We start from the raw sequence: 26,751 nt of genomic DNA, 5'->3' as shown, positions 1-26,751 counted from the left end.
GGGCTCTAGGCGCACGAGCTCTAGGCACACGGGCTTCAGTAGTTGTGGCATGTGGGCTCAGTAGTTGTGGCTCACAGGCTCTAGAGAGCAGGCTCAGTAGTTGTGGCACATGGGCTTAGTTGCTCCGTGGCGTGTGGGATCTTCCCAGACCAGGGCTTGAACCTGTGTCCCCTGCATTGGCAGGCGGATTCTTAACCACTCTGCCACCAGGGAAGTCCTGGAATAACTAGAATCAAAGACAGACCTATAGCAAGTGCTAGGGAGGGTGTGGAACAATGGGAACTTATACATTGCTGGTGGGACAGCCACTTAGGAAAAGTTTGGCAATTACAATGCTCGACATATGTTTACCATATAACCTACCAATTCCACTCCTGATTTTTCACTCAAAATAAATAAAAACATATATCTGCACAAAGACTGTACCAAATGTTCATGACAGTTTTATTCATAATAACCATTAAGTTGGAAACATCCCAAACATCTATTGGCCAGTGAATGGATAAAAAAACAATTTGTGGTATACCCATGTGATGGAATACTACTCAGTACTAAAAAGTAACAAACTACTGATACAGGTAGCAGTATGGATGGGTATAAAAAAATGTTATGCTAAAGAGTACCTAGTATATGATTTTATTCATATGAAATTCTAGAAAAGGCAAATCCAATCTATAGTGACAAAGTAAATCAGTGATTACCTAGGACTAGGGTGATATTGGGGTTCATTACAGAAGGGCACAAGGGAACAGTTGGGGTTGATAGAAATATTCTGTATCTTGATTATGATGGCAGTTACACAATTTTAAATGTCTGTGAAAACTCATTAAACTGTGATTGAAAATAGGTACAATTTATTGTATGTAAATTGTACATCAAGAAAGCTGCTTTTCGGGCTTCCCTGGTGGCGCAGTGGTTGAGAGTCCGCCTGCCGATGCAGGGGACACGGGTTCGTGCTCCGGTCTGGGAAGATCCCACATGCCGCGGAGCGGCTGGGCCTGTGAGCCATGGCCGCTGAGCCTGCGTGTCCAGAGCCTGTGCTCCGCAACGGGAGAGGCCCGCGTACTGCAAAAAAAAAAAAAAAAAAAAAAAAGAAAGCTGCTTTTCAAAGAATGAATTAGTTGAGGATTGGTTTGGATTTTAGGAGGAGGATTTTGGATTTGTAGGGGAGGCAACACATTTCCTGAAGAGACATGTTTCATAGGACCAGTACTTGAATACCCGTTTCTTCCTACCTAATGTGTTTCTGAAAAATTCTGCCATTAAATGAAAAAGATTTTTATTACTTTTAGTAGGAAAAACTATGATGCATTCCATCCCAACAGATACCCAAACAAATTTCATAGGTAGAAAAATATATCAATTGAACAGTGAAAACAAGCTTAAGTAGTAAGAATTTAGAAGTAAATAAATACAGACTGTATAACAGACATAATGTAATGAAGCTTTATTGTGTTTATCAAAGGAAGAAAAGATTTGAGAGGGTGGTAGTTGTGGAGGTGGATGTGAGAGAGTTGGTTTTTGGAAGGAGCCTCTTGCTGCACTTTTTTTTTTACTTCACTAATTTTTCAAGCTTTAGGGGGCTTAAATTATCTTGCACTCACTCAAACTGCAGTTAAAAATAAAGTCATAGCATAAACCTGAGAGCACTTTCAATCATATGGAAATTTTAAAGAATTATAGATGAAATGTTATCCCTTCATCCCTCTTGGTTGGCATACATTCACAAAGCAAATGTTTGGGGTTCGTTCAAACATGGCAGACAATACACATTTGGTCCATGTGATGTTCTCTGGAGAATGACAGTGTTGAACAGAATGCACCAATGTTGAAATAGCACTTTTTATAAAACCATTATATAAAAACAAAAGTCTGTTGTATTTTATACACCAGAAACAATTAGAATATAACATGTTTTTTAAAAAATGATAACCTTCCCAATGATACTTAAGGGTTTAATCTCTCAAAAATTTTGTAAGACCTTTATGGAGAAAATTGCAAACTTTATTGACAGACATTAAAGAAAACCTAAGTAAATGTCATGAATTAGAAGGAAAAAAGACATTATACTAAAAACTTTTTTTAAAAGTTTTCTAAAAAGTAATGAACAGTCATTATGTGAGTAAAGTCTGTATTGACATAGACCTGGAATTTGGAAAGTGGATTTAGACTGAGTATCTCATGTGTCTTTCATTTTAATTCTTAAAACAAACTTAAATCACATTTCTTGGGAAGTTTATGCCTGGAATGTTTGAAATACAGATTGCTGTTTCCTCTCCCTGGAGCACTTTGTCTACTTCCTTAGCCCTTTTTCTGTGCTCCTGTTCATCCCTCTATTACAGCCAATATCAATTTATATTATTAATGATGTATATATTTATAGTCTGTGAACTCTCTTAGGTCAGGGACCATCGGGAAATAACTGTAGCAGGCTCTGGAGTTAAGGCCACTTGGATTCTAATCCTGTCTCAACCACTGATTAGCTGTTTAAACTTGAGCAAATTATATAACCTCTCTGTGCCTCATTTGTAAAATGGGAGTGATAAATGGCACCTATTTATAGGACACTGTAATGATTTTAAATAATAATGTGTTAAGTGCTTTCAATAGTACCCAACATATAATCACCATTCAGAAATGTTAGCCATTGTGGTTCTTAGCCATTCAGCAGCACAGACTCTTCCCTGGGTGAGCTCTAAATTTTGAACAATGTGTAATAAATGTGTTAACATTACAGTGATGCCAGTTAGGTGGAATTTAGGACTGAGCAGATTTTATATATGTGTGGAGCAGAGTACAATTTGTTTTGAGTAAGAGGTAAGAAGCGTAATGTCAAGTCAGCATCAAGGATGGCGCTAATTAGAACAAGTGAGAACTCTGCTTCACCGATATATTAAGAATGTAAGAATGTGTTCAGATCAGAAAATGATCCTACTCAAAAAGCCACACAGGACTGAACGGCAACCAAGTAACTAGTGTGACAATTTTATGGCCCCTGTGAGAAATTATACTATACAAATAACTTGTGTACTGATTTTCTCAATCTTTTAATCTCTTCAAAATGTGAATACAAAAAAGTGAGCATTACTAATCCTATATGAAGTTGTGTTCAATAAGTACATATTGAATGAACCAATTAAAAAAAAACAGAACCATCAGTATTATTCTTATCTTCAGAGAATAGCACAATAATGAGCACATGGAAAGCCTACAATTAAATGCTTTTGTGTAAATAAAATTATCTTTATTGCTTGTGATCTGAGTTAGGATTGATAATTCAGTTATTACATTTACCCAATTATTTACATATACTGAGGATTACTTAGTTTTCATAGAAATCTTAATCTTTCATTTCATGGATTTTGATATGTTTAAATATATAGCTTTGTTAAATGCTTTTGCATTTAATGCATTTGCATTAATCTAATCTACTTATATTAAATTTAATTGCATTCTGACTTCCTGGGATGAATATTTAGTCATTAAACAAAAGGAACATTTTTCAAATAATTATTCATAGTGTCTAAGTAATCCAAGTACTATACTTATTTTAATTCAAACTATAGTATCTTAGGGCTTCCCTGGTGGCTCAGTGGTTGAGAGTCCGCCTGCCGATGCAGGGAACTCGGGTTCGTGCCGGTCCGGGAAGATCCCACATGCCACGGAGCGGCTGGGTCCGTGAGCCATGGCCGCTGAGCCTGCGCGTCCAGAGCCTGTGCTCCACAACGGGAGAGGCCACAACAGTGAGAGGCCTGCCTACCACACACACACACACAAAAACATATATATATATATATAGTATCTTTGCTTTCAAAAAGTACATAAATACAAATTCTGATATTAATATGAATTTATTTTTTAAATTTATTTATTTATTTTTGGCTGCGCTGGGTCTTCGTTGCTGCACGCGGCCTTTTCTCTAGTTGTGACGAGCAGGAGCTACTCTTTGTTGCGGTACGCAGGCTTCTCATTGCAGCGGCTTCTCTTTGCTGCGGAGCATGGTCTCTAGGCATGCAGGCTTCAGTAGTTGTGGCACACGGGCTCAGTAGTTGTGGCTTGTGGGCTCTAGAGTGCAGGCTCAGTAGTTGTGGAGCATGGGTTTAGTTGCTCCTTGGCATGTGGGATCTTCCCAGACCAGGGCTTGAACCCATGTCCCCTGCATTGGCAGACAGATTCCCAACCACTGCGCCACCAGGGAAGTCCTTTAATCTGAATTTAAACAATTGAATTTATGAAGTATATTTTCTCTTGAAGTATATTGGCAGTAATGTCCCAACACTCAGTTTTATCAAGAATGTTGATTAGTTAGACTTTCAGTTAGTTCTTTAGCAAGAACAAGTCCAGGAGGAAAGGGCTATTTTTCTTTGTGCCTCAGGGTAGAGGTAAGAACTGGATGCTTATGTCTTCAGTGGAGAAACCCAGGTTCTGTTAGCTTGTATCTTCCCTGTGCGAAGCCTCTTTATCAGGGGTTTCACTTGAGTCCAAGGGAGTTTTTATTCTTCTGCATTTAATTTTTGCACAGCTCTACACATCACCCATTTTTATAAAAAGAGCATTAGTGAGATATTTTACACATACTATAAAATTCATCCATTTAAAGTGTACAGTGTGTTTTTAGTATATTCACGGAAGTGTGCAACCACCATGACAATCTAATTTTGGAATATTTCCATCACCCCAAAAAGAAACCCCATACCCATTAGTGGCCACCCCCATTCCCCTGACTCCACTTCCCACTCCCCAGTCAGCCCTAAGTAATCACTACCTACTTGTTGTCTCTGGATTTCATTCCTTTTTATTGCCAAATAATATTCCATTATATGTATATACCACATTGTTCATCAGTTGATGGACATTTGGGAATTTCCACTTTTTGGCTGTTATGAAAATGCTACTATGAACATTTGTGTGCAAGTTTTTGTGTCATCATCATTTTAAACTTTCTTTTGATGTGGGGGTGTGTTTGTATATTATAAGTTTTGCATTGGGATACCCTGGATATAGTTTTAACTTAGTATGAGTACAATATATATCACCCAGTGATCTAAATACATTTTGCTAAACTTAAAGGTAACAACATTTATTGGTCTCTCATTTGTCGTTTTGAGTCACTCAGAAACTGACTGGGTAAGCAAAAACATAAACCTTTTTGCTTTCATCACTGTCAGTACTGGATTCCATTTAAAGGTCTCTAGAGTTTGATATTTCATATCTTGAGCTAGAATGGAGAAGAATGGCTTATTGTGAATCCAGTTACAGTTGGCTGACTGTCATGGCTAAATGACAACAATAGGTCATACCCTCTGTTTTGTTGTTATTTTTAATCTCGGTCATATATTCTTGTTTTGTTTTTGCATAGAGTGAAACTTTGAAAGAATAGAATGTTTCTGGCACATAGAAATTCATTTCTGTATTGACATTTAGCCTCAAAGACACATCACTGATTATACAGATGAAGTGAATGTACCCAGTAACTCAAGCTGCACTTGGGTAATCATTAAGAAAGCAGTTCAAAGAATGTGATTAATGGTAGGACTATTTAAGTGTTTTATTCACATTGTCTTCTGGCCTTTGACTCAACTCTGGATTTATTAGAAATAGTACCCCTAAATCAAATCAGAACTAGAGAGTACCAGGGACTTAATAAATAGTCTTTAAAATAAACTTTTTAGCAAATTATGAAAACTAGCCTTTATAGTCTCTCTACCTACCAAAAAAATGAGTGTTAGGTATGTTTGGTTACAGGAATGCTAGTTTATTAGAATCAACATGAATAGAGAGGAAAAAAATGATTTAAAATGTGGTTTTTAGGGACTTCCCTGGTGGCGCAGTGGTTAAGAATCCGCCTGCCAATGCAGGGGACACGGGTTCGAGCCCTGGTCCCACATGCCGCGGAGCAACTAAACCCTTGCGCCACAACTACTGAGCCTGCACTCTAGAGCCCAAGAGCCACAACTACTGAAGCCCGTGTGCCTAGAGCCCGTGCTCCACAACAAGAGAAGCCGCTGTAGCGAGAAGCCCGTGCACCGCAACGAAGAGTACCCCCACTCGCTGCAACTAGAGAAAGCCCGCGTGCAGCAACGAAGACCCAATGCAGCCAAAAATAAATAAATAAATTTATAAACTAAAATAAAATAAAATGTGGTTTTTAGATGGAATTATTTCAGGTTGATCTTACAAGCACAGGATTTTTAACTCATTAGGATATTATTCTCCACCCTGGACTTTATAAATTATTTCTTCTGAATAAGAATAAAAGCATTTAAATAAAGCGTTTAAAATAAAAGCATGGTAGCTGTCTCCATTTTTTAAAAAATCTTGCAAAAACGTCAATCTACAAAAAGAAACGACTTAGGAGCAAGTCACTTGACTTAACTGTTGTTTGGTTGTTGACTGTCACAGCTTTTTGCTTAACCAAATATGGTGAATAGTTATAATTGGTTTAGTTTCTGCCAAATTTTGGATAGATCAAATTTGTTATTTGTGATTTAACTTCTTAAAGCAGGGCCATTTCTTATACTACTTTGGTATCCACAAGAAATCCCAAATGATGCTGGGAATTAAGAGGGTACTTAAAGCTTACTTTAAGATCTATTTCATAATGTTCACTTGCATTTTACACCAGTGGCCTAGCGGAAAGCATTTCAAAAGGAGCGGTCCTTAGCTTGCAGGGGTGTTCCTAGACAGTATATTCCTAAGGGGTCAGTTCAAATATCACTCCTTTTCTAAAGCTTTTCCTGTCCATCCAACCCAAACCTTCTGCGGAATTAATTATCCCCGTGTCTGTCTTCATAATGTGTTATATACTCCTCTTATAGCTTGGATGACATGACTTGATAATTATTTATTTTCCAGTCTGTCTTCTGACAGATTCTCAAGGAAGGTTATTATAACCTTAACATTAAGCATAATGCATGGCACTAGAGATAGAGCTGAAGTTTTGGTAAAAATTTTAATCCTTGGCTGAATTTTAATTTCTCCCTTTGTTGCTCATAGAGCAGAGATAGTCTCTCCTACTTTTAATATGATTTTTAATTAATTAATTAATTAATTATTTTTTGTTGCTGTGCTCAGGCTTTCTCTAGTTGCGGCGAGCGGGGGTTACTCTTCATTGCAGTGTGTGGGCTTCTCATTGCAGTGGCTTCTCTTGTTGTGGAGCATGGGCTCTAGGTGCACGGGCTTCAGTAGTTGTGGCACACGGGCTCAGTAGTTGTGGCTTGTGGGCTCTAGAGCGCAGGCTCAGTAGTTGTGGCGCACAGGCTTAGTTGCTCCACGGCATGTGGGATCTTCCCAGACCAGGGCTCAAACCCGTGTCCCCTGCATTGGCAGGCAGGTTCTTAACCACTGCGCCACCAGGGAAGCCCCTCTCTTCTACTTTTAACTTTATGGTAAGAAATATGCTTTATGATCATAATTTTAATAAAATTAAAATTTTATTAGTAATTCTTGTAGTAATGAATTAGAACTGCCTCTAGAGTTTCTGATTCAGTAGATTTGAGATGGAGACCTGACAATGTGTATGTCTAACATGTTCCCAAAGTGATGCTAATGTGGTTGGTCTAGGGACCATGCCTTGAGAACCACTGATACAGGTAATAAATGCTAACTAACCTACCTGAAAACCTCTACTATACTGAAATAGGATCTGTTCCTGATTTCCCCACCTAACTTTCTTTTTAAGGTCTTGGGGGAAAAAAGTACTCCATAATTGCAAAGCTCTCTACAAGTATCTACACAGAGCACAATTAAGCTGTTGATGAGCAAACTTTAGTGCCCAAAGGAGGGGAGGGTTTTTCTAAGGAAGATTGGTTGATCTCTCTTGGTGTCTCATTATCTGCAAGCATAAGAGTATGTAATGGGCGAGCAGTTAGAACTTGTTGACTAGCTGATGAAACTAGTTTAGAACTCTGACCTTTGATTTTGAGGCCAGTGGTCTAGCATCTATAAAATGCTTCTTTTCACTTTCGCTTCTTTTTTGGTTTGAATGCAAATAAAATTAATGAAAAAGATATTTTAACTTTAATTATTAAGCATTATAGTAAATGTTTATATAGTATCTAACCATATTTCCCCTTCTATTATACTTTGCCGTATTGATCACACATAAGTTGTTTTTAAGATCCTAAATTATGACCTGTACTATCAATGAAAGAGTGTTTTTTTCATTCAGTACATGCCTATTATTATGTTAACTATGTATAGGTTAAACTCGAGTTTCAGTGAAGCAGACTATTATACACAGTATAATATAATTTTCTGGCTGTGGATATTTTTGTGTTCTAATTCTTTTATGTTAATAATTCACATATGTTGTAAATAAGATTTTTCAGAAACATCAAAACTGGATATTTTGAAAAAAAGGTTAACTAGCTGTAATTTCTACTCACAAGGTAAATAACCACTACCATATTGTTATGGACCTGGGCCCTTGGACTCTTTATTCAATAGAAATTGATAAGAGGCCAGATGAGAATTCCAGTCAAGGCTTTATTGGGGCTCGTGCTGCAGTACAAGGGAGTGAAAACAAGAGACAGGTACTCTTGCTCTCTCTCTGAGAGGAGCTGCTTGGGTCCTTAAAAGGGGTAACAACAGGGGTGGGTCCATGGGTTGGGCAGGAGGTGTAGCTTAGGTGATCTGCCCACCCCTTTAGTGGTGCCATGTACAGGGATCCTGCACAGTGCCCTGCTTTTGCTCTCAGCACCTCAGAAATGGCAGTTGGTTTGTGGCCTTTTTGAATCCTGTTGATCATAATTGCCCCAACTGTGCACGTGTGCAGTTGTTTTTAGTCCCTTATAGTTTCTTTGTATTCTGTCACTCAAAGAGATGTTAGTCCAGGTGAAAGCACTCCGGTAAAAGGTCCCAGGTCCCAGCCTATCTCAATATGACTTCCTAAGTAGACACGTCATACGATCAAGTTCTTACCTTGATGTGATGTGGTTTTAAAAGAAATTCATAATCAAGTGAAGACAGTAATTGTTGTACATTTGTACTACTACATTATTTTAGAGGAAAAAGAGGATTTTTAAATTAAGCTTTACTGGATAAATACTATATATTGGGTATTTTTTCCAAGTCTGTTAGGGAAAATATCTTTAAAAGTGTCTACCATTGATGAACTTATTGTCTGGTCAAGTTGAAAACATGAACCATACATATGTGAAACCACAATGCCAACAATTAAAAATCAAATTATCGGGTAGAACAAGTAATTTGTGTTAAAATTGGATAAATCGTCATCTGTGAAGTAAAAGAGTGATCAAAGTGAAGTAGGATTATTGAGGTCATTTATATTCACAGTTGTTGATAGTATGAGGAAAAACTAGCTGAAAGTTAACAGGACTAGTGAACGTTTAGATTAAGCTATTCCTTTTGTAACTTTGTTTAGATTAGGCTATTCCTTTTAGCTATTGGACTGGCCTCAGCCTGAAAGTTAGGCTTGCTACCAACCCTAAAGCTTTCTTTTTTTAAATTTTATTGAAGTATAGTTGATTTACAATGTGTTAATTTCTGCTGTAGCAACCCTAAAGCTTTTTATGAGAAGATTCAATAAATGTGTAACTTGGATTTCCCTGGTGGCACAGTGGTTAAGAATCTGCCTGCCAATGCAGGGGACATAGGTTTGAGCCCTGGTCCAGGAAGATCCCACATGCTGTGGAACAACTAAGCCCGTGCGCCACAACTACTGAGCCTGTGCTCTAGAGCTCACGAGCCACAACTACTGAAGCCCACGCACCTAGAGCCCATGCTCTGCAACAAGAGAAGCCACCGCAATGAGAAGCCCACGCACCGCAACAAAGAGCAGCCCCCGCTCGCTGCAACTAGAGAAAGCCTGCGCGCAGCAACGAAGACCCAATGCAGCCAAGAATAAATAAATAAATAAATTTATATAAATAAATAAATGAGTGACCAAAGACTCATTCTCTCCACCTCCCAAAGAATTTTTTAGAAGCAAAATGTTGAACCAGAGAGCTTCCCTCATAGCTATTTTATGAATAAATTGAAAATTGTGCTCTTAGATTTGTCTGTATGATTTCTTAAATAAAGGTTGGAAGGCAGCAGCTTATTATTATTAGGCTTAACCTGAGTTAGATTTGGTAGAGTTTAAAAAATATGTAATCTGCTTTTGATTGTTTGGTCATGTGTAATTTGTTCCTCATCCAAAGAATTTAACAATGGAAATAAACATTCATGACATGAAAAGTCACCCCCTTTCTACAGCTTTTCCTGTCCATCCATTTCCAAGTCCTCTGCAGAATTAATTATCCCCATCTCTGTTCCCTGGCCTACTCTTCATTGTATTATGATATGTAGTGATAATGAGAAAAAGCTGTATTTCCAGAGAAGCATTTGGTGAAGTTTTCTGTTTACTATGGAGATTTTCCAAGCATATACTAACTAGAAAGAATGCTATAATGAACTCCACGTACCCATCCCCAGCTTCAATAATTGTCAACTTTCTGCCATTTTTGTTGTATCTCTGCCCCCTTATATCACACTTTTTGTTGTGGTTGTGTTGTTGGCTGGAGTATTTTAAAGCAAATCCTAGTACCATGTCATTCATAAATAATTTAGTATGTATCTCTAACTAAGAAGGCCTTTAAAAAACACACACAATTATTACACCAAACAACATAAAATAATAATTCCTTAGTAACGTCTTATAGTCCATGTCCAGTTTGGTTAAAAATTGTGTTTTTCACAGTTGGTTTGTATGAGACAACATCTGGACAAGTTCTACACATTGCATTTGATTGACATCAGTCTTCAGTCACTTAATCTTCTCTATAAGCACACTCTTCTTCTTCTAGGTTATCCCCCCCCGCCCCATGCTATTTAATTGCTAAAGAAACTGGGTTGTTTGTCCAGGAGGACCTCCCACATTTTAAATTTGGATGATTTTTCTCATGGTGGTAGCGTTCCACATGGTCCTCTTTTCCCCCAAATTTCCTGTAATCTAGTAGAGTTAGAGAATAAAGTGGGTTCGGAGTCAGTCTTTTTGGCAAGAATGCTTCATAAGTGTACTTGCTATTGTTGCATATGAAACACAGGACCTTCATTTGTTCTAGTTTCAGTGAAGATCAGTGGGTTTAGGTGGTATCAGTCTCATTCTTTCCATAATAATAATAATGATGATGATTACTATTCTAATAAATCAGCAACTATTTGGTTTCCCTGAAATGTGGTCCAAAGAGGAAAGGCAGAAAAAATGCTTGATTTTCCCCCGCTTTTACTTACCAATTTTCAGAACATGAAATGAGTTGAAGTGACTGAGGGCTTTTAAGAAATATTATAGTAAAATATAATATATTAAATATAATACAGTATACTAGTGTATTATAATTTAATATAATATATTAATATTATATTAAATATAATACATTAAAATACTATTTAATGTATTTCTAAGCACTATAATCATTATTGTTTTTGACACTCAAAACTGTCCCATCTTTAGTTAGTGGACACTCCTTTATGCTGACTTCTGTGTCATTTGACATGACCCTAGTAATCTTTGGTAACTTCCTTCCTTTCAGCGTGTCAAGATATTCCTTGTTCATTTACTTCAGACTTAGAATCTTATCCATTTCTCCAAGGAACCCTGGGAGTAGAAATCTTCGTTTTAGTAGAAATCTAAGTACTAAGAGTATTAATTGGTACTGGACTGTCATTGCTTCTGGGCTTTTTCCATGGACAGGGTTGGTAAATGAGTTGTTGTTGTTTTGTTTTTTAAGAGAAAAAGAAATTGTGTTCCTACCAGTATGCCCAGTTTAAATTAAAGATGTTTAAGCGGGGGGTGCTTCCCTGGTGGCGCAGTGGTTGAGAGTCCGCCTGCGGATGCAGGGGACGCGGGTTCGTGCCCCGGCCTGGGAGGATCCCACATGCCGTGGAGCGGCTGGGCCCGTGAGCCATGGCCACTGAGCCTGCGCGTCCGGAGCCTGTGCTCCGCAATGGGAGAGGCCGCAGCAGTGAGAGGCCGGCGTACGGCAAAAAAAAAAAAAAAGATGTTTAAGGGTTTTAACTTAATGTATTTGGGGTTTTTTTTTAATTTTAATTTTATTGGAGTTTAGTTGATTTATAACGTTATGTTAGTTTCAGGAGCACGGCAGAGTTATTCAGTTATACATACATACATTCTTTTTTAGATTCTTTTCTCATATACAATGTATTTGATTTTATAACAGTATGTCTTTTACTCTGGAAATCTTGATTTCTAATAACTAACATAATTATTTATGTTTTAACCCACAATGAGACTAGCATCAAAAGAACTAACTAAGATTTCTCTGTGCCTCATTTATATCTTTAGGATATGTACTTGTAGGGATATATAGTCAGAATATGTCTTTTAGAATTATTTAAACTTTTGTACTGTGTGGTTATTGCCAAATTTTAGAGATTCAAGTTATTTTCAGTTTATTTCCACTTTTAGAGATTGCCATTTTTCTATTTAATGAATTTTTTAATGTATAAAATATTTATATGGTGTCCCAAAGTAAAACATATAAAATAAGGTGCATCCAAAGTGTCTACCTTCCACCTCTATCCTACCCCCTCTCTTTTTCCTCTTCTAGGTAACCATCTTTATTAGTAAAAACAAATACTAAACTTCATCCTTCCATTATTTCTTTTGAAAATATAAGTAAATATACCTGTGTATTTCTCCATGTCCTAATTTTCCACATAAGGTAATATATTATACATAGTGTTCTGCGCCTTGCTTTTTTTCCGCTCAGCAGTATGTTCTGGAGATCGCTCCATAGCAATGTATAAGTCTCTTCTTCATTCCTTCATACAGTTGCACAGTACTCTGTAGTATGGAGTCCCTTCCCTAAATTTGAGTTGTTTCCAATCTTCAGTTATTACAGATAGTGCTGAAATGAATAGGAATATGAATACCCTATGTAATATTTTTGCTGGTGTATCTTTGGGTAGCTACCTAGAAGTAAAATTGCTGGGTCAAAAACATAGGTAATTTTACTAGGACAAAAATTTCTTATGCACAGTATTGAATTAAGAATTGAAAAGGAAGCAGATTTCCTCTTTCCTCATATATGAATAAATTATTTCAATAGATATATAGTTGACCACCTCCCATGTGCCTGGTATTGTTCTAGTTGCTGGGGATAGAGCAGGAGGCTCTGTAGAACTTCAAGGAGCATGAAGAGAAATAAACAAAGTTAATTTCAGATTTTGGTAAGTGCTGTGAGGGAAGTAAATGTGTTGATATGAAAGAAAGTAACCAAGAGGACTCACTTTGGATAGGGTGGCCACAGAAGGCCTCTTTGAAAAGGTGATGTTTGAACTGAGATTTGACAGATTAAAAAAATGATTAACGTTGCCATTTATAGACTTTCCTACTATACGCCAGGCAATATAAAGGATTTTCATACCTCATTTTATCTCACAAGACTGCAAAGTCTATTTTATAATTACATTTTATGAATGAGAAAACTGATGCTCATAAAAATAATTTGCTTAAGGTCTTAACACCTGTAAATGGGGGGGGAGAGGGGCTGGGATTTGAATCAAAGCTAGACCCATCTAATTCCAAAGCCAGATAAGAGAAATCCTTTTTACTGTATACATTGCCTCTCTTACCCAGAAAGAAAGCAGAGAATACCGAGTTAACATAGTAAATGGTTTAGACTCTTGTTTTAACCTGGCAGAAATACAGTGTTTTGTTTTTTTTCTTTTAAAGCACTGTTCACATTTACTACTGAATGATTACAAATTCAGAATACATATGCTTGTTTTCTTTGGGAGTATTTGTTATATAACAAAATAGAAAAACATGTCTTCTTGTCCAAGCTAAGTAAAACAATTTCAATATCTGTTTTTATTGTTTTCAACTTAATGATGGTTCTCTGTTTAAAATACCGTAGCAAGAACCTAGGGGCAGGACAGGAATAAAGATGCAGACCTACTAGAGAATGGACTTGAGGACACGGGTGGGGGAAGGGTAAGCTGGGACAAAGTGAGAGAGCAGCATGGACATATATACCCTACCAAATGTAAAACCGATAGCTAGTGGGAAGCAGCCGCATAGCACAGGGAGATCAGCTTGGTGCTTTGTGACCACCTAGAGGGGTGGGATAGGGAGGGTGGGAGGGAGAGGCAAGAGGGAAGAGATATGGCGATATATGTATATGTATAGCTGATTCACTTTGTTATAAAGCAGAAACTAACACACCATTATAAAGTTATACTCCAATAAAGATGTTAAAAAATAAATAAATAAAATTTTAAAAATAAAATAAAATACCGTAGCAAAAATATCCCCCAGATATTTCTAGCCTATTAGAATAATGCATCTTCTAAGTATCCTATTTATTTATTTCACAAATATTTGTTAAAATCTATATTCAAGGTACTTTACAGTGTCTATTTGAAATAACTTCATTAAATGAAATAACCAAAACATTCAAGGGACTTCCCTGGCGGGCCAGTGGTTAAGACGAGGTGCTTCCACTGCAGGGGGTGCGGGTTAGGTCCCTTGTCAGGGAACTAAGATCCTGCATGCCTTGCAGACTGACCAAAACAAAAACAAAAACACGTTCAAGGTTCTGTAAATACAAGGTTCTGTAAAAACAAAACAAGGTTTTGTTTTGACCAAAACAAAAACAAAAATACGTTCAAGGTTCTGTAAATAGCCATAAAATTAATCTTAGGGGGAAATTTCTTCTTGTGCCAGCACTTACTGAGGACTTAAATGTATTGTCTTAAGTCTCATACAACCCACTCAGGTAGGTACTAATCCCCTATTTTACAGATGAAGGAACTGAGGCACAAAGAGGCTACAGAATTTACCAGAGAGCACCATCTAATAAGTGATAGATTCAGACCAAAGTTCAAATCCTATGCGATCATAAGTTTTTCTATATCATATATATTAAAAGGTCATATCAAACAACAAGAAAGTAGGGAAATATATTCTTCCTTTCTGGTGAGTTAAGTCCATACTACTGTCAGATGAACCATGCGTGAAGATTCATAGACATTTTCTTTGGTATCTTAAACTGGAACTACCTGCAGTTAAAAGTCAGATTCTAATTTTACAAACAAGGCCACCTCTAACAAAATTACAATAAAATGATCTTATTCCCTGGCTTAAAGAAAAATTCTCCAGTAACTATAGGAGTGCTTGTGGTATCAAGACAGCATCTTCTATCTCTATGTAAGTCATAAGCAAAGTGATATTGTGGTAAAAAAATAGTGGCATGAATAATACCTGCTCACAGCCCAAGACATTTGATGTATCTTGGGCCTCAGTGTTTGTCGGATTTTGCAATTTCATGAGCAAGATTTGTATTTTTTTAAAGTTCTATATTTCTCTGTGTTCCACTTGATATCAAATCTGTATTCTTAGATCGTAGCGTTTCATTAAAAAAAATAAATAATCTCAGCCCCTCCTCCCTCTCCTCCCCCTCCCCCCACACTCATTTCGTATAATATGGTAATGATATCACCGTAGCTGTAATTACGGGTCATCTTCATTTCTTTCATCTCTGCCTGTTCTGATGGCTTCATTCCTTTGACGGAAAAGATTTGGCTCTGGGTGCTATGATTATTTTGTTAAGCGTTATTCGAATAGACAGGAGTGAGAGAAATTAATCAATCCAAATGCAATTAGCATCATGTTTAACCCAGTGATGGACGTCTCAAGGTGAAACAGCCAGGGGAGTTTCAGACATTATTATTCAATCCAGTGGTTCTTATCTAAATTATAATCAAGAGAGGTTTTTATTGGCTTCGCAGTGTGAAGATGTAACTCTTTCCCTGCCCTGTGGGTCAAGAAGACTGGGGCCTCCATCCTCTGTAGACGTTTGCTGCTGCCAGCACCTTGAGGTGGGGATGTTCCAAGCAGGAGGATTTTCTTAATATCCAAGTCCTTTGAAATTCATCTATACTGTGATCTTGGTCTGATTTTCCTGGGAGTGGGATATTGCCTGTGAATAAATTACTCTAACTTGGGGCAAAATATTTTGTGTCCTGATGAAATCAGTTTGACTAGTTCTTTCTTAACCTTACATGATAGATTATTATTGCTGTACTCACTTTATGAATGAGGAAATTAAGACTGTGTGAAGCTACTAGCCTTTGGTCACAATAAGTGTTTCACCACGATGTATTACTATGTGAAGGCCCTGAAGTGTGAATGTTCTGCAAAAATTTATGAGTATTTAATAAAAGTTTGCCCCGAGTGTATTAATCCATTGCTTTGATCTCATTGCTGTTCGTTCAACTGAGTTTACCCTTGGAAGTGGAACCAAGTGAAATAGGCCTGTGAGGCCCTCTGAAGAGGAAACAAAATACAAATAAGAAGTTTTTAGGTCTCATTTCTTGAACACAAATCTTTGGGGTTTGTTGTTATTGTTTTGTTTTGTTTTTTAGTAGGGAGAAGGATGATAAAAAGGGTTGAATATTTGAAATCTAGTCTTGTTTTGCTCTTGAAAGAGGGCAGAGCAAGGAGAGTTGATGGAGAAACATAGGCTTTCACCTGAATACAGCATTTTTCAAATACCTGACAATTAAGATTCTTCTACTTCTTTCAGCCTTCAGGCATCATGGGTGACACTTCCCGTATTTTATGTTCCTGCTTGATGGTTTATATTCTGAGAATAAATCTGTTGGCTGGATGTTTCTGTTCTTTTTTTTTCCCCCCGTTGTGAAAAGCCATTAAAATTATTTTCCATATTGGAACTGTCCAAATGCATTTAACTGTACATTGAGTCCTGGCTTTTCTTTTTTATATTACTTCTTGGATAAAACATTCTCTGGAAGTGGCCCTTACTATGAATTGAAAAAAAAATGTTTGATATAAAATTCTTTTCCTGAATTCACGGGAGAGAACATAGTTCTTAGCCACCCACTCTTTCAGAAGAAAAAGTCATGTTAGAGAGACAAGACACTGAATAGAAAGAGAATCTGGGAAGTGTGCCCCAAAAAGGATTTTCCGAGAATTCTTAGGATGAAGATTTTCATAGTCAATGATAGTTTGGTCATGGATGTAGCATCCAGACTGTTTTTTTCTTAGATATTATTTCATTCTCAAAGAATTTTGGGCAAAAGCCTAAGGCTGTTCTGTCTGCCTTCAAATGCTGCTTTTATATATTTTAGAGAAAAGTGAGATTTCTACCATAAAATCTTTTCTTTTAAATTTATTTTGGCTGCGTTGGGTCTTCCTTGCGGTGCACGGGCTCTAGGCGCTTGGGCTTCAGTAGTTGTGGCACATGGGCTCAGTAGTTGTGGCACGGGCTCAGTAGTTGTGGCTCACGGGCTCTAGAGTGCAGGCTCAGTAGTTGTGGTGCATGGGCTTAGTTGCTCTGCGGCACGTGGGATCTTCTTGGACCACGGCTCAAACCTGTGTCCCCTACATTGGCAGGTGGTTTCTCAATCACTGCACTACCAGGGAAGCCCCTCTACCATAAACTCTTACGTTGAGTGGACTCTCCCACAAGAGTTGACTGAGAATGGTCAGTAGACCATATTACAATTATACCATTTTCTGAGGGCCACCAAGTATTCAAATGAGGTCCCAAGAGAGTTCCTTCTCATCCAGGAACACCATGCTCAGTTCATAGCACCTTCTGCTCTTGACAGTGGCCCCAGCCACTCTCATATCAGAGGCATTATAAAGTGCTTAGTTCTTGACTTGAATTATTGATCACTTAGTGATAGGTTTTTGTGGAGATCTGAACTGGAGCATGGTGAAGAATCTCAGTCTGGGAGCCTGCCTGGAACTGCCCTGCTGTACGCCGGCCCTATGCCGGAGTGACAGGAAAACTTTCTCATTCCTGTGAGAGAGAAATCAGCACTGTAAATCACATTGGTTTCCTTTGTTCTCCTCTGATGTACCAAGGCACCTGTGAACAGCTAGATAGCTCCATCTCAAAGGCCACTTCTCATTTATTTGAATTTTCCCTAATACCTAGTACATAGTAGGTAGGCTCTGTACGTGACTAACTTAACTATTCATCCATCCCCTTCATGCTTCTCTTCTGCATAGCACACACTCATGACTAGGAGGTCCCTCAGCGGAATTAGAACGCCTTCAACTAAAAAATAATTGTTAAAAAAAAGTCAAAACTGTAATCATAACAAATGGCATCATTTCTACAAAACCCCTTCTATAAATCTAGTTAAATAGATAACCTTTTAGCACATTGATTTAAACCGAACTAACTAGGGTTTTATGTGCTCCTTTTTGCTAGAAGAAGCTGCTGGTGTAGTTAAGGAAGGTCGCTGCCTCTAACTAGCACCCAGGTTTGAACCTCCAGAGTATACGTGTTACACAGATGCAAGTCAGGCACGTTTCCCTTTGTTTTACATTTGAGAGCCTTTAAAAAATAAATAGTTCATCCTCTTTTTGCCACTCCTGGTGCTGCTTGTGTGCGCATTCGGTACTGACCTGGTACCTTTTCTCTTTTGTGAAATGGCAGCTGCGGAGACTCTGTTGTTTCCCATAACCGATGGAAAACCCAAGGAAGGAGTCAAGGCTAAGAACAATGATCATATTAATTTGAAGGTGGCGGGGCTGGACAGTTCTGTGGCGCACAGATTAAGATTAAGCATACGCCACTTAGTAAACTAATGAAGGCTTACTGTGAATGACAGGGTTTGTCATTTGAGGTAGGTCAGATTCCAGCTTAATAGGCAGCCAATTCATGAAACAGACACACTGTGAGAGCAAAATAACTTACTGGATTATGAAAGAGAAGGGCTGAATGAGCATGCCACTAATGGAGGAGGGGGCGCTGTCACGGAACCAGCATTCTGCCCCAGTTGTTGTCGATCAAAACATAGCATTGGTCATTTAGCTTAAAAAAAATAAAGGGAATATGCTCGTGTATATCACCAGTTACTTTAAGTACAGTAAAGGAGTGGGGAAATGGTACATGGAAGAACAGAGAAATCCGTACTATAGTAGTCAAGATGCCGTCAGTGTGTTCCAGCAGCAGACAGGAGGTGTCTGCTATGAAGGGAACTTGCTCTTTACTCCAGATCTCAGTTCCCACAGACCAAGAAGACCTTCGCAGTTAGAAGACTGCAGTTTGGTTCTCCCACATCCTGACTACTACAGTATGGACTTCTCTATTCTTTCATATACCCCTTCCTCACGTCTTTATTGTAGTTGAAGTAACTAGTGTACACAAGCATATTGGCTTTTTTTTTTAAGCTAAATGACCAGTGTTATGTTTTGCTTGACAACAACTGGGGCAGAATTCTGGTTCTGTAACAGTCCCCCCTCTCTCCATTAGTGGCGTGCTCATTCAGTCCTCGTCTTTCATATTCAAGTAAGTTATTTTGCTCTCACTGTTTAACAGAAATCAAACAAACAAAAATCCTTGCATACCTTGTTCCATTGGAGAATTTTAATGTTTTTCACTTTATCACTGTAAAACCCAGGGCAGTTTTGTAACTTTTTTGTACATAGCTGTTACGTGTAAGGCAATCTATCTTTAAGCAGGGATAAATTACTCTAAACGAAATGAATCCTAGATAATTTTCCCATCAAGTATCTGGTTGCTTAAATAAACTTCTTGTTTGACATGAAAGAAAGAGTCATACAGTAGCTAGCATTTACAGAATGCCTGTGTGACCCTTGTATTAATCCCATCTTGAACAGACGAGGTGACTGAAACACAGAGAGATGACTTGGGTGACTTGCCTGCAGTGGTTCAGGCTCAGTGTAGGAGCTGGGGTTTGAATCCAAGCCTGTCCAATGCTAAAAGCCCTGCTCTTGGGAATTCCTTGATGTTACAGTGGTTAGGACTCCACGCTTCCATTGCTGGGGGCCCGGGTTCAATCCCTGGTCAGGGAACTAGGGTCCTGCAAGCTGCACAGCGCAGCCAAAATAAATAAATGAATGAATGAATGAATGAATAAATAAATACATGCATGCCCTGCTCTTTTCACAGCGTTATGCTGTCTCCTTTGTTTCCTGGCCACTCAGAGTCTCCTAAACAGCCTGTTGTTGCTTTTCAGGATATGAGAGAACCATCCGCCTCGCTAATGTTTTTATTTATATTGATTTAATTATATTGAGGCACAATATAAATATTTAAAGTGGTTTGCATTGGAACTGCAAACCAAATGCTATGAGTTTCTTCCATTTCATTAAAAGTTACTTAATCTTTACATTGTTCCCTATATGAAAGCCAAGCAGAATTTTATCAGGCAGTTGCCTCAAAGTTATAATCTGGAAAATCTTTCTATAATGAAACCCATATGTCATGGGCGAAAGGTGCAAAGCCCTGGCATAGAGGGCTGGTCTCGTGAGAGATTCTGCACCCAATCTCGTTAACCAGGGTGCCTCTGGTAATCCCTCATGCCCCCACTGGTGAGAAATCAGTCTGTACCACTGAATCTTTTTCAACCAGCCACCGGAAGATTTACCGCAGAGAAGACAGTTTGGGGATAGTCATTGTGGAAAGGGAGCCAGAGGCAAGGCTAAATGTAGGATGGCGGAATTGGAGAGTCTAAAGAAGAGATTACATTAAAGCACACACCACCTTCACAGCAAGCAGAATGGAGTCCTCCCTTCAGCCCTGACCTCTCTAAAGTATACCCAGGTATTTACAGCTGCTGTGAACCTGACAGCCCTAGGGAAACTATGAAGGGGTGATAGAAACTGCATCAACCTGGAAGTTGATTCTCATTTATCCATTTGCTGTCTTTAAATGTGTCCCATGTCCCACACTCAGCAGCAGTTCACATGTTCACCCTTTGGTGAGAGTCTTGACTATGGCTTTCTCAGTTTATGGTCTGTGCCCAGCATAGGAGGGCCTGTAAATCATGACTTGACGTGGAGATCATGCTTCTCTTCTGCAGAGCATACACTGGTGGCTGATGACCAGTCGATCCCTCTGAGCATAGTGATTCGACTGTGGTAGCAGTGCTGCCTTCCTGTTGAATCTTGTAATCCTAGAGAATCAATCCAGAACCAGAAAATAGTTAAGAAATGGTGTTAACTCCAGATAAAACTTTCTCTCGCAACTTTATGGTCCCCAGGATCGTCTTCTAACACATTGTGGGAAAAGAGAAGCAGGAGAGAAGGCAGGAATTGGAAGTGCCAAGCTGAAGAGTATGTAATCTTACCCTGGTCATTAGTGCAAGAATTATACCAAGTGGTAACTGTTGGAAAGAAGGGATGGAACTAGGCAGAAGGACATAGAAATACCTTACTGTCCTCTGTCAGCAAGCATAGATTTCTCTAAAGGTTTTTTCCCAAAGAGATTTGAAATCCTTGGTGGGAGTTTTTTAGTAAAACACATTTACATTATAAACCCTACTGGAAGGGGGGTGTGTGTGTGTGTGTGTGTGTGTGTTTGTGTGTGTCTGTGTCTGTGTGTCTGTGTAGAAGAGGAATACAGAATAGTAGCAGAAGGCTGTCTCCCTACTCCTAATGGGATTTTGTAGCAGCATGTGTGAGTTTGTTTCAGAAGTCAAAAACGAACAGATGTTGGTATAAATTACCTCTGTGTCTGATGTCTTGCAAATTAAAAGCGCGGTTGGCATCGCTAAACAATTTCACTAGGTTTGGGGGGGTGTATAGTTAGCGGGTGGTGATTACTATAGCAGGTCGGTAAGAATCTTTACATTGCAGTAGAACAGGAGAGCCAAGGATAAAGAGATGAGGAATAATATAAGGGGTATATGAATTAATCAGAGATGTTAACATCTCTGATGACAAGTGAACAGGAGGGCATGTGCTCCAGAGCAGCCCCTGACTCACAGCAATTTCTCTGCACAAAAAGGGGCTGGTGCCTAGGATGTGATATATAGGGCACAGCCCTCTGTTAGGGAGCAGCTAGCTGTGTCACAAATTTGTGTATCTCCTATATAGGAACAGCGCGTAGGCAAACTTTCACCCCTCCCACGTAAAAGATGATGTCTTTTGGAATACTTCTACTTTTACGGTGGTTCGCTGCAGCTCTGTGTACTTAATTAGGTTGAAGGGGGAGGAATGACTGAGTGGAAGGGGGTTGTTAAAAAGGATTGGTTAAATTCAAGGAGAGCTTGCCACTGAGAGACTTTGGAATATCCATTTTTTTTTTCCTTTTAAATCCTTTTGATCCCTCGAATAGATTGGGTCTTGTAAAATTTTAAGTCTTCAAATATTGGTCATTCTCCCATTTGGGGAAGAAAAGAGCAAAGAATTGTGGGACATGAAGGACAGTAGGCAGAAATAATTAGTAAGATCAGTACAGTGCTCCTGGCCCAGGATTTTTGGAACAGGGCTCTGTTCTACCCAGCTGAGTATTGTATTACTCAAGTCTGATTTCCAGAGCACCTGCTTCTAACCACTTTGCAGGATCATTTGATACTGTGTTTAAATTCATTAATAAGCACTGGAGAGTAGGCAGAAAACCTATCCAAGTAGGAATAAATGATGCGACCCACTCTGGCCAAAAGTATAAGTCAATTCCTATAGATCAGGCTGAGGGAAAAGATTCCAAGGAATGGGATTTTCGAGATTGCTAGCCTCCCTTATCACAATTCATTCACTTATTCACTTAGGAAATACTGCATGCAAGAGAAGCAATAGACTACTTACCCTCCTCTGAAAGGCGTTGTGTTAATAATACCACTATACCAAGCATGAGCATGGCTGAATACCCTAGAGGGCGGGGCAGGTGGCATTAATATGCTACTCATTTTACAGATGAAGAAACTGAGGCGCAGAGATCTTTCCCATCTCAAGGTCTCGCCCAGCTGATAAATATTAGAGTTGGAACTTAAACTGCATTCAGATCCTGTGTTCTCTGAAAGAAATCCATGCTCCCTCCCCTGGGCAATAAAATACTTGTTTGGATTTCTTCTAGAGTAGTTAGTCCTTGTCCCTGGATCTCTCCATGAATCTGGCACTACTTCCATCAAGGGAAATGACTTTTCTTGCTGAATAAGCAAGGTAAATTTTAAAAGAATCCCACAATGTAGAGAATGGAGCAATGAGGGTCACTAACAAGTCTTATTGTTTGTCTGTGAAATGGAAGGAAACTAACTTTACTCTGTTCCTACTTGGTTCTAGTTCTTTTGTATATTATCATTCATCCAGCCAACATTTATTCAGCAGATACCGGGTCCAGCACTATGCTAGGTGCTGGTGATAAAAAGAATAATAAAACACAATCTCTGCCCTCAGTTCTTCGACTTCCATGGAGGAAGACAAGTATATCAACAAGTAATTGCAAGTCTTATAGGAACTTTGTATGTATGGGATTTGGCGTAAACCCACTAAGGAAGGAATGGTCAGTTTGATTTGGGCCAGGGTACGGTTGAGGGCACATGAGACAAGCCCAACGCTGGGGCTTCCATTCCTAGTTAATGGGATTTCCTTTCCCTTTGTTGGAGCTTTGGAACTTGTGAAAGATGGGGAATGTATAGACTGCAGTTACCAAAAGCTTTCCTGGTTACAAAGTTTGTATTGTTTTATTTCTTCCTTGTACAAATAAACCAAGAACTATTAAATGTAGATGGTGGGGTGGGGGAGTGGGAGCCCATTCATCTAGCACCATTTGTTCTGCACCGGGGAAGGGAAGCAAGGAGGCTAGGGTGAAGGTCCTTCTCACCCCTGCAGGTGCCTCCCTAGCCACCTCACTCGTTTGGCCAAGATGGAGACACGTCCTTGGAAGCCACAGGGCACCATAGCCTGCTGTGTGTTCACTGCATGGTTCCAGAAGACTTCTGGCCCCCAGGCCAGCCACTGGAAACTTTCAGCACTGTTACATCCATTTAAGAGACATAAAAAGATGATCTTGTGGGGATGAGGATGAAGGGGGTTATGCCACGTACAACTTTTGAGGATTTGCTTGACAGAGCTAAAATGGGGGGCTTCTGGAGTGGGTCTTGTAACTGAGAAATGTTTTACTTTCATTTCAGAGCCTCATATGTAGGAAAGTAGCTGTATAAACCCTCTTGTAACTACAGCATTCAAAGATTGATGGTGCTGAAAGTGAGAAAAAGACACATAAACCTTGCCTGGCTATATTAAATATCTAAGGACTGACAATGCCAAGAGAGAGAAGACCAAAGCTCTATACACCCTACTTTATTACTCCATCCACAGATGAACTGCACTGAGGGAATATAAACTCTGTTACATTACAGTATCCAGGGACTACCACTGCTGAGAGATGGGGTAAATAATCTCTAATTTTGATTTGAGATTATAAATGTCCAGAGACCAACAATCCAGAAAAGACTCTAATCTAATCTTGGTTGGATTTTAGCCTCCAAGAGCAAACCCAAGGGTAAATGATAAAGATTTCCCCAGTTGGCCTGCGCGTTATAGTAATTACCAACTTCAGAACAGTTTGGTACAGTTTGTTGTCAATAGTGGTTTGTTTTTCTCCCATTTTGGAGGTTAGTAGAGATTGAATCTGTTATGGTAGCAACTTTGTATACAATTTAAATCAATCTGCATTCTTAAATTAAGTCTTCCTGTGAACGCTTTTTCAGATTTTAGGTCTTCATTTATCTTTCATTTGCTTTGTGATTCCAGCCAGAGAGATGACACGGGGGAAATTCCTCAACATTCTAGAGAAGCCCAAGAAGTAGCAGCTGCTTGCGGACAGGATGCCCTGGGGACTGGAACCGTGCTTCCCTCCCAGTGCAGTTCTGATGACGTGCACCTCACTGCTTCCTGCCCAGAGGCCGGAGGGTGCACCTCCAGGACTGACCCTCTCCCCTGCTCCTGGCACTCTGCGCTTCTGAGGACATTCGGCGGCAAGAGAAGAATCTGCTCTATCCAAGGATCTGTGGTGCAGTTATTCATTCAGCTTCTAGACTGTGACCATCTCAGCCTCGGATGTTGGTAACACCAGAAGGTATATCATTCTTAAAGGTCAAAGTCCTGCTTTCTCGTTTCCGGAAATGATTCTGGAGCTCCAGGATCTTACAGTTGATTTGATTCAGTGATAGCAAAGTCAGTTGAGATGTGTTGATGGGACAAGTTCTTTTGAATTGTACTTGATCTCTTAGGAGGTGTTTATGATGCAAGGAGACCAGAGACCAATTAGATTCTGGACCAGACCATGCAGCTTGGCCTGCAGGCTCACCACTGTATACTAGGTTCCAGGAATCCCCAGCTGGAGAAATGCTTTTAAAATTCTACATCTCTCAAGAGAGTCCCATCCCCCAATGCCTTGCATTCCCCACCTCCCAGCCCCCACCATCAGTCTGACTCCAGGGAAGGGGATCCCTGTGAATCAGGTCCCTCCTGGGATTAGCTTGTACAGTGAAAGGCATATGTAGGGTTGCATTGGGTTCTAGACCTCCAGACCAACTTAAAGGTAACAGAAAGGACTTTTGAGTTCTAGTTAATCTGTTACAGATTCAAGTGAGAAAGTCAGTATGGCCTGAAAGATAGGAGAAGGGGACTGCTTGCAGGAGTTCCCATTTGATTAAAAACTAGAAACTCTGCTTGACCTTAAAGGAATGTGCTGTGGAATGGTGGCAATGTTTTGCCCCCCTTGTCCCATCTCACAGCACAGATTAGATATTCCAGCCATGTGACAGAAACACACACACACACAAGAAAAAGAGAATTCCCTGACTTTACAACTCTTATGGAGCTCTTTGCCAGTTATCTGTCTCTACGTTAAAACCTGAAAATCTAGCCCGTGGGTAAAATTGATTATACATGTTCTCCTTATTTTGTCTTATAAGCCAGCCCCCGGCTCTGTTGTTTGTAGAAGCACATGGGGTTTCCTAAACTTTATGAAAAGAACATCCATGTGGCAGTAGTGTGTTGGTGTTTGGACACAAGGAATGTTGTGGTCAAGGTTTTGGTCCCGAGTGTCTGCTAGGGCACAAAACTATTCAGTTTAATAGCTGGTTCATTAACCATTTTCTGACACTTCTGCCTTGTTTCCCATGCTAGAGTTAAGGTTGGATTTTTCTCTCATTTGCACCATTTGACCATCCATGCAATTTTACCTATTGATAAGTGGGGTGGAATTTAACACAAGACATAAAGGAGAGTATGAGAAGGAAAACATTCTGCTTGGGTGCTATATAGAAGGTTAGGCTATAGAGGCTTTGATTTTAAGTAAAGCTTATTATTGACATTCCTTTATCTTAAATGCGGTTAAAGAATGTGAAAGATGGGGAGAGAGAGAGAAAGGGGGGTGTGCAAAAACTAGTGCCATAATGTCAAATTCTAACTTTGCTCTGTTTTTGAGAGTTGATGACGTCAGGCACTTCTAAGTGCTTGGGGAAATTGAGAAACATATGGATTGGATAACATTGGGATACCTCCCCCAAACCAACTCCAGTCTGTAAACTGAAGCTATGTAGTTGGTTTTTTGGTCTGCTTTGGCCTCTTCCTTTTACTGTCATCTTATTCACCAGCACTTAATGTAAGTAGATGTTTTAGAATTGTGATATTTATTGGTTTTGTATTTGCCGTCCTTAGAGATGTTAATGATGTATTTTTATATTGATAATATAAATTTATGTACAATGTGTGCATGTATGTATTTCAGGGTGTTAGAGGACTGTACTTTGTATATGGTGGTGTCTATGTCATCATAATAAATATTTCCCTTTTATAGGAGAGTGAGTTTTTCCTCAAAAGGCCAACTTGCACATTTAAAGCACAGACCTCGTCAGAAAGCACAACTATAATGGCAGATGACCCACTATCTTCCCTTTAATATCACAGTGGGTGGTGTGGGGCTTTATGGTCATCTACTGCGTGGTCTCTAGCTGCCATTCTGTCCTACCAGGCACCCAGCTCATTACTGC

The 26,751-nt window shown here is 39.2% G+C and overlaps 1 protein-coding gene across 5 annotated transcripts in view; it reads left to right on the top strand.

The window, feature by feature from the left end:
• Positions 1–26,557, top strand: part of LIN52 (lin-52 DREAM MuvB core complex component) — a 120,845-nt gene extending 94,288 nt beyond the window's left edge. For 2 of the 5 annotated variants that reach the window (XR_012329905.1, XM_019921229.3), the window contains one exon: positions 24,506–26,557. Coding sequence is in view for 3 of the 5 variants with exons in the window: in XM_019921229.3 (XP_019776788.1) it covers positions 24,506–24,561 (56 nt within the window). In the remaining 2 variants the exon portion in view is untranslated. Of the gene's footprint in view, positions 1–9,608; positions 9,980–15,756; positions 16,799–23,883; positions 24,143–24,505 lie in introns of those variants that run through there. The other 3 variants (XR_002173480.3, XM_073800260.1, XM_073800258.1) reach the window with 3 other exon arrangements.
• Positions 26,558–26,751: the final 194 nt, after the last annotated feature.

The sequence above is a fragment of the Tursiops truncatus genome, chromosome 2 (assembly GCF_011762595.2).
Source record: "Tursiops truncatus isolate mTurTru1 chromosome 2, mTurTru1.mat.Y, whole genome shotgun sequence".
Lineage (NCBI taxonomy): Eukaryota > Metazoa > Chordata > Mammalia > Artiodactyla > Delphinidae > Tursiops > Tursiops truncatus.
Note: the sequence above shows the minus strand (reverse complement) of the source record. Positions and strands in the feature narration are given on the sequence as shown.